Source organism: Xyrauchen texanus, chromosome 12 (assembly GCF_025860055.1).
Source record: "Xyrauchen texanus isolate HMW12.3.18 chromosome 12, RBS_HiC_50CHRs, whole genome shotgun sequence".
NCBI lineage: Eukaryota > Metazoa > Chordata > Actinopteri > Cypriniformes > Catostomidae > Xyrauchen > Xyrauchen texanus.
The window spans coordinates 39,019,707-39,029,071 of record NC_068287.1 but is presented as its reverse complement, the minus strand read 5'-3'; the positions used below and the strand labels follow the sequence as shown (position 1 = coordinate 39,029,071).

At 40.0% G+C, this 9,365-nt stretch overlaps 1 protein-coding gene across 1 annotated transcript in view; it reads right to left on the bottom strand.

Moving 5' to 3' along the window:
- Positions 1 to 8,537, bottom strand: part of LOC127652609 (platelet-derived growth factor subunit B-like) — a 24,552-nt gene extending 16,015 nt beyond the window's left edge. The window contains exon 1 of the mRNA XM_052138852.1: positions 7,621 to 8,537. Coding sequence (XP_051994812.1) covers positions 7,621 to 7,689 — 69 coding nt within the window. The 5' untranslated portion in view covers positions 7,690 to 8,537. The remainder of the gene's footprint in view (positions 1 to 7,620) is intronic.
- Between the last annotated feature and the right edge of the window lie 828 nt (positions 8,538 to 9,365).

Here is a 9,365-nt window from a genome sequence, read left to right as displayed (position 1 = left end):
GTTTTTTAAGCTATTTGAATTATGGGGAGATGAGAAATTGTAATAATCGGTTTGTAACCTAAAAATATTTTCAGATCAAATGCAACCATCTATCAGTTGAGCTACCGCACAATTTTGATCAGACTTGAACAAGCTTGTAAATCTAGTTGATTATTTAAAACAAATGTTAAAATATATCACCTTACAAGTCTTGCACTACAGTAAACGTCATAAGATGGCATTGTGTCAGGGGGACAAGTATGTGTTTATGATTGTGTGAAAGGGGATACAAGTCGTTTCACCAGAAAAGTACCACGATGCATACAAGCAGGGGTGCAATAACACACAGGTTTATACAGGCTGAAGCCCAGGGGCCTACAACTCCCATGAGGCCCAGCGGTAGGAGCACATTTAAACACTGTCAACAGGAGATGCAGTTGTTGAAATGGTAACAGTGTGCAACCATGTAGTGTAGTGCTTGTTCAATGCACAGCAGCCAAAAGTGTATAAAAACATTCAGCAGCCTGCATAAAAATCCATAAATAAAGTACCATAGCATTACCATGTTTTTTGGACATGTAGCATTACCTGGGGCACCATCTTAAAGCAATGGTATATGACTTTAATCATATAGTGACGTACCATCGTAGTACCATGGTTTCTGTGAAGTACATCAAAGCACCATGTAAATACAGAATGGTAAATAAATATGGTAATTGTATCTCAAAGTACCATGGCATTAGCATCTGATACCATCAGATATCAAATTGTTATTGCCCAGATATGCTCACACACACACACAAGAAATTTGGCCTCTGATCAGAAGCTTCTAGTACAGAAATACAACAGCTAGACACTATAACAGGATAAGATGAATCGTTTGTGTACGTGTTTTTATACAAGAAAAAAGGAAAGCTAATTATGTTCAAATGGTTATGGTTTGGAGAGATAGTAGTACAAATATGAAAAAGAAGAAGTGAAAAAATAAAATAGTGTTTTTTCATTTTGAACACACAGGTTTGTACAGGTAACATGTATAAATATGAATTTACATGTTTTTTACATGCACTTATATTTCATATTGCACCATACTACAAACATGTATACTGCATTGCACTGTACTGTACTATAGTGTACCATGGCTTAGATAAGTATCATGTGAAGTCTTTTAGATGCTTTGTCTGTGACATTATGCTCTGTGCATCTGGTTAAAAAAAAGAGTAGCATAAATGTAGCAACCTACATTTTCTGTGTAGCTTATAGTGTAACTTGCTACTTCTCTTAAGTGTAGCTTTTAGCTTAGCTTAATGCATTTTTTGTTCAGTAGTTAGTAACTTACCTTGCTATAGTTTTGGAGTAGCTTGCACAACACTGATGGTATTGGAATATTTGATGCGTAATTCTTGAGTTCATATTGAATCTCAATCTGAGATCTCATTGAAACTCTGGACATGTGGGTCTACTATGATCTGTGGCCTGAGAAACCAGAGGGAAATCTCAATTTGCTCTAAGTTTAATCTCATTGTTGGCTAAGAGAAACAAATAAGATATTGAAGAGATCTCATATGTGATTTTTCTTTCCTATGAGCAGATATTTCACTCTACAGTCAAATCAACTGAGCTACACTGACACTTGCAGGTGGCCTCAGTATCATCATCTAGTGTAGCCGATCATCCACAGACAATGATGTTTGTGTTGGAGGGTGCCATGCTGGACTGCTCCTAATATTGTCAGAGAGTGAAGTGCTTTCTTGTATTGTGGAGGAGTGTTGGAATGCACAGCCCATGTTAGGGAGTAATGATACATAATTGCACATCTGCTGGCAATGCACACACATATAAGCCCATATTATCTACTACTGACACATGCAAATATGCACAAGCATCAGTTTATGTAGCTGCAAGAAATAATAACACATGCATGTATGGTTTTTATATTTATCACCTGTAAATGAAAACATAAAACAAGTGAATTTATCTCACATGCTTACTTTTCACCCAACCCAGTGGGATTTTTCCATCCGTGTCACACAACAAAAAGAGATGAAAATTACATTGAAATTAAGGGAAACTCCTGAAAGTGCACCTTACATATGAGAAGGCTCATAATCACAGCTCTTAAATAGGGTTTGATCTTAGATTTCCCTTCAAGCAAGGAATTACATAAGCATTTCGATTTAAACACTTCCTCCCATGAATTCAAATTTCCTTCCATAAACTGGAAACGTTTTTTAGATTTTATAAAAACTTCAATGTTTTTATGATTATATAGGGATAGTTCACCCAAAAAGGAAAATTCTCTAATCATTTACACACCCTCATGCCATCCCAGATGTGTATGACTTTCTTTGATCTGCAGAACACAAACAAATATTTTTAGAAGAATATTTCACTGTAGGTCCATACGACACATGTGAATGGTGAACAGAACTTTCAAGCTCTAAAAATCACCTAAAGACAGCATAAAAGTTTTTCTTATGACTCCAGTAGTTGTCTTCACAAGGGATATAATAGGTGTGGGTGATAAACAGATCACAAATCCTTTTTTACTATACACTTTCACTTTCAAAAGTGAAAGAGGAGATTTATAGTTTTATAAAAAAGGATTGTAATATCTGTTTCTCACCCAAAGTGACTGCATTGCTTCAGAATACATAAATTAAACCACTGGAGTCATTAGGATTAAATTTATGCTGCCTTTATGTGATTTTTGGAGCTTGAAAGGTCTGGTAACCGTTCATTCCATTGTATGGACCTACAGAGCTGAGATATTCTTCTAAAAAAATGTTGTATTTATTCAGTAGAAGTCAGAAATTCATACAAATCTAGGATGGCATGAAAGTGAGTAAACGATGAGAGCATTTTCATTTTTGGGTGAACTATCTCTTTAAAGTTTTCAAAGACAACCAAGAATCATCTCTGCACTTAAAAGTGCTTTATGCTAACTTTTTTTTTTATATATCTAAAAATAAATAAATAGAAACGCTGTACATCAAACATTCAGACGCTCTGTGACATATCTCATTCTACACGTATAACACATCCAGGAAGTAGGATTTGCAGGGGTCACAGAGGTTTCATATCATGATTAAGTGCATCATGCAAAGACAGCGGATGTGGTCAAAGGAAGGGCAAACACATTAGAACCTGCAGATCTCTGGTGCTCAGTGTCAACAATAATTTTTGTTCTGGTCAGGATGGCAACTATTGTTTCTACAGTTCATGGAACCTTTAGGTACTGCATCCGTTTAATTGTATCACTCATGCAGAAAAATGCAGAAAAGCAATTTGGCATGTGAAGACACTGCAGTTAGATTTCTGGTAGGTCATTCAAGTGGCTCAGGAAGTTTCGTTGTGAGGTGTCAGTGGTTAACCAGCAAGTGTACAGCACTGGCTATTATGGTAGAAACACTACTGAAGGGATCTTTGAAGTACTGGGAAGAAAATTCCATCCTGTATACTCCTACACACGTGCACTAGGGTTTGCACGACTACTGATTTCATAATAGTCGTCTAGTCGAGCCCATTAGTTAAGTCGAATTTGACTAGCTGTGACGTCTTTCCAGTCCAAACCACTGCTGGACCGAATTAAATAAACATCAACCATAACATTATCTGCTCATTAGCACCTTTCTATTAGAAGTGTTCCACAATAGGTAGTCATACCCTACATCGAGCTGTAACGTAGATAAAGGTTAACACACGTATCTGGACATATTTAGCTTAGGACTACCTGTAGCTGCAGGTGGTTCCCTGTCCTCTTGCAGGCACTTGTTCGGATGGTTTTGGGTAGCCACAGAATCTAATTCGATTTTTGACTTGCATGAAAATGAGGATGTGAGGGATAGACTTACAGGGCCCAATTTTAAAAGCACTATTACATAAGCACAGTGCTATACGATACGTTGTACATGCAAAGTCTGTGTTTTTTTATATATTTGTGCAAGCATGGGCTAAGTCTAGGCTCATGTAGGTTATCAATATCGCATGCACAAAGCACTAATGGGCAAGGTCACGTGCAATTCAATTCAGAGGTTCTTCTCCAGTTATTGCACCATCTACATCCTATTATATATTCCATTTCCTGTCAAGCAATGTCTATATAAGTAAAGACAGTCAATTCATAAGAAGTTGTGTAAATGGGCTGTATGCAATGAATCACCTACTCAGTGTCTGTATTGCCGCCTATGCTGCTCTGGACTGCGATATATGTGTGTATGTTCTCTATCGGCCTCTCTGGGACTGTTGACTCTTGTCCTGCTTGAAATACGCTGTGCTCAAATATGCATATTTGTTATATATTTCTCTGTTTAATGTTATATGTTTAATTTCTGTATAGCGTTCCTGAGATTTTTAGACTAAATAACATTCCTACATAAAGTGCATGTGCAGCGTGTGCAAAAAGTACGCGACAGTACAATAATTGCTAAAAGGAACAGGACAATAGGCACAGTAAGAGACAGTGAGAGACCTGAGTACAGTTTCTGAGTATTGAGGAGTCTGATGGCTTGGGGGTAGAAGCTGTTTATCTAGGTGGGTGAGGGCCAGATGGAGGGTGGTGGCGATGGCATCAACTGTTGAACGGTTGGGACGATACGCAAACTGCAGTGGGTCTAGTGAGGGGGAAGCTGGGTCTTAATGTGCCTCATAACGAGCCTCTCGAAGCACTTCATGATGATGGGTGTGAGTGCGACGGGACCGTAGTTGTTGAGGCAGGACACTGAAGACTTCTTCGGCATGGGGACGATGATGGTGGCCTTGAAGCACGTTGGAACGACAGCGCTGCTCAGAGAGATGTTGAAGACATCGGTAAGAACATCTGCCAGCTGGTCTGCACATCCTCTGAGCTCTCTGCCAGGAATGTTGTCTGGTCCAGCAGCCTTCTGTGGGTTGACTCTATGTAGAGTTTTCCTCACATCAGCTGTGGTAAGACAGAGCACCTGGTCGTTGGGAGGAGGGGTGGTCTTCCTAGCCACCACATCAGTCTGCGCCTCAAACCGAGCGTAGAAGTCATTCAGCGCATCTGAAAGGGAGGCATCTTTGTCACAGACAACTAATGTTGTCCTGTAGTTGGTGATGGCCTGGATGTCCTGCCACATGCGCCCCATGTTGCCGCTGTCCTGGAAGTGACTGTGGATTCTCTGGGAGTGTGCATGCTTTGCCTCTCTGATGGCCTGGGACAGTTTGGCCCTCACTGTTCTTAGGGCAGCCTTGTCGCCTGCTCTGAAGGCAGAGTCTCGGGTCCTCAGCAGCGCACGCACCTCCGCAGTCATCCACGGCTTCTGGTTGGAGCGTTTGGTGATGGTCTTGGAGAAAGTGACATCATCAATGCACTTGCTGATGTAGCTGATCACTGATTCTGTGTATTGCTCCAAGTTGGTAGAATCACCATATGCTGCAGCCTCCCTGAACATGTGCCAGTCTCTATACTCAAAACAGTCCCGAAGAGGTTTTCACCTGCTTCTGAAGTGGTTTTGTGCGCCTGACGAGTGGTCTGTATGCTGGGATTTGCATAACAGAGATGTGGTCTGAGTAGCCGAGGTGGGGGCGGGGCTCCGCCCGGGAACGCGCCTGGGATGTTTGTGTAAACAAGATCTAGCGTGTTCACCCCTCTTGTGGCAAAGTCCACATACTGATGGAATTTAGGGAGCACAGTCTTGAGATTCGCATGGTTGAAATTTACGGCAACAATAAACAGTCCGTCAGGGTGAGCGTTCTGCAGTTCACTACTCTCCCCATTCAGTTCACTGAGTGCTTCCTTAGCATTAGCACTGGGGGGATTGTAAACTCCTGTTATGATAACAGTGGTGAATTCCCGTGGTAAATAAAAAGGTCTGCATCTAACAGTCACAAAAAGCAGTAGCTAGAGACTAGCATAGAGTTCTTGCACGATTCCATGTTGATGTAAACACACAAGCCACCACCGCGAGTCTTACCTCACAGAGCTGCATTTCTGTCAGCACGAAATGAGGTGAGCCCGTCTAGCTGAATGGTGGCGTCCAGAACTCCGTGAAAAGACGCAGCAGTCTCTAAACTCACGCTGCTTTGTCTGCTGGATGTTTCATTATATGTTTAATTTCTGTATAGCGTTCCTGAGCTTTTGGAAAGTTGCTGTAGAAATACAGTAAACTTATTATTACTGTATTATTATTATTAATCATATTGATCTACTGACACACAAATCATGGCTAGTATTAAAAGTGATCGATAGCTATTTGATATCTTCTGCTGGTGGAATCCCCAAACTGCAAATGCAGGAACTGATTTTAGACTTTGCCACTTTGTTAACATTCAATACACCCACATTGCAAACGCTCCCATCCCCACCCACTTGTGGAAAATTGCACTTAGAAGTAGCTCTATCAATAAAATTGGATAAGTCGTAATTCATGGTCATTGTGTGTAGCACTGCTCCTAGTGTGGTCATGAAAATAGAGCTCACAGTCTCTTCAATGGAAAGCGCTGTTTAAAGATGTTTAAAACTCATAGATTTCTCAACTGAAATTTCTTTTTTCAATGTTTTGTCAAAGGAATAATCCAAAACACTTTAAACAACAGTGCAACCCACTGAAAAATCTGTAAGTCTATCCCTCAGAGCCTCATTGTCATTCCCGTCAAAAATCAAAGATGGCGCTACTGTGAATAATGGGGATGTATTCCGTTACGTCAGTGGACTCCAACTTGAAGCACTTCTCTAAATGTCCCTGAATTGAGTTCTTAAAGAAGTTAACACCATCCGGGTCAAAAGAACACTAGTATTTTGGTTATGTTTGAAGGCCAATTTGCATATATTGCAGGTTCCTGTAGCCTTTGTGTCATCTTTATCAGTGTAGCTTATAGATTGATCTGAACTTTATCAGAGTTGATACAATGCTATGCCCATGTGCAATACAGAGTATGCATAAGATTGTTTCTGACACGTTGATGCATTGCGTTGTTGAGCAGAGCGACACAGTAAACAAACACCAGTTCTAAAGTGCATTCTGTGTGTGTGTGACTTTTAATGTGAGTATTACAGAAAATCACAGCCTATATTTGAGTCAATGTGCCTTTTCAGTGCAGAGCCACTGGACTTCACATCCACTGAAATTCCTACATACTCTATATACATACAATATATAAAAAGGAAGAATTTTGAAGAATCTTTATTAAGCTCTTTTCTATGGTGGGACAGTTATTCGTAGCAATCACATCTATTAAGTTCAGAAAAGGACAAAAAAAACACTTTAGACATAATCCATACGAATCTCACACTATTCCAAGTCTTCTGAAGCCATACAATAATTACGTTTTCGGAAACCTGCTGAAATTTAAGATGTTATTCACTGATAAGCTTCCCCTCCAAAGCTCTCAAATCTCATTTGTGCCGGTATTCAGATTACAAAATAGCATATGTGATGTACCTGACCCCGTTGGTTCTTGAAGGTTTTGCACATGCTTGTGCAAAAATATGTGGAAATTTGGAAGCTTCACAAACGAGGCTGTACAATGGAAAAGAGCTGCGTGAAAATTGTTCCACGGACAGCAAAAAAAGCAGGTTTGGAACAATATAAGAGTGCGTAAATAATGACAGAATAGTCATTTTGGGGTGAACTATTCCTTTAATAACCACTCTAAAAAACAACAATTAAAAGTCCTTACCTCCGCACTGCCGATCCGAAGACACGCCGCCGCAAGCACCGCGAGAAGAAGCGGGATCAGCGAGCTCATCTTGCTGCCGTCCCGCTGCGGGGCTCCGCGGGACAGTGCGCATTGAGCGAAACGCGCACTAGACGCTCAGCACCTGGAGCCGGACAGCGGCGGCTGTGGCTCTTGATCAAATATCGGGTTAATTAAGCAGCAGTGTTGAGTCCTTCAGAGGCTGTGCAGGCTCGACATTCCTCTCGGTGCGCAAACATTCAAATTGCCCTCCACAGCAGAATGAGTCTCTTTTCTGAGGAGCAAGCGGCCCATTTGAAGTCCTTTGAGAGGTAGTTTGCGGATTAAAGCGAAAAGAGTTTTCCCGGCAATGCACCAAACTCCAGGATTACACAGCTGGTGATGTACACTCACTAAATTATTTCACATGGTCCAGACTAATTAAAATATCTCTAATTATATTATCTGAGATTAACAAGTATGGAGAACGTCGTGGAAAATACCTGTTCATGCGTCAAAAAATGTCAATAACAAAATCTAATGTAAAAGTGTACTGTTAAATAGTCTTAAAAGTCAAATTAAACTTTTTAAAAATAAAAAAAAAAAGAAAGAAAGAAATTGGACATTCTTGAATATAAAGTGACACATGCGCCGTCCTTTGTCCGGTAGCCTACAAAATCCTCAGTAACTCTTAATTCCACATCACCGTTAATAAAGTATCAACAGTTAAATATAGTAGCTATAGAATAGCAATTTCCAATCCAAGACGCTCCATGTGTGATACACGCGATTCCCTTCGTCCAGTTCTTCACAATGGCTGTAATGAAAATGACATATATGTAATATATAACTACTGTCTAGCAATTTTCTTATCAATGTCCAGCGCGTGCACGGCCCCGCGCGAGCTGTCTCTGCTATGTTGATTATGGGACTGTGACTCTGAGGAGGATTTCCAGTGTTCTGTATGTGGACTGTTATCTTCCCCTCCCCTTAAAGGCAGGGCTGCATTAACTGAGGGAAAGGGAGCGGACTGGAGGTTGGCGTGGAGCTCATGATTCTTAATTATATGTCAAATTACGTTATATTGAATATATACTAACAATTTGAAAGCAAAGTTTAATTGAAAAATGTACAATATTTAAAGAATTTCTTAGTATGTGTATGATCCTTTTGCCTACATGACAGGAGCTGGCGTGTTTGTGCAAAACCTGATGATCCATGTTATCCCAGCATGATTTGAGAATCTTCCGAAGAATATCTTGTGTGCTTCAATGGAAGAAAGGAAATCAGACATTTTGTTCAAAGAAGTTAACACGGTCAGTGCCACAGATTTGCTTATTAGGTAAGGGACCTAGAACCTCAAAAGTTTCTTCTTCATATTAAGTCTTTGTTTAAAAAAGTTTAAATGAAGAAAAAAATAAATCCCAGATTTTCGGTGTGGTCTCTTTGGACCCCCCCAATATTGTTAAATATTGCACTTTCCATTTCCCCCTTTTATTTGTAACTTGTAGCACATAATGTACATGCAAAAAGCATAGTTTTCCTAAAATGTGATGCCAACATATGGACAGCGGGACTAAGTTGTGTAATTTTAAATAATACCAATCTAAAGAAAGTCAGGTTTTTTTATTATGTTTCCAGTAGTGTTTGTTATTCGTGTTTTTGAGACATTACAGACATTACATCAGAAATTAGCATAATTAATTATTATTCAAAGTAAAGCCCAGCATCATCCAATCAGTGCCATC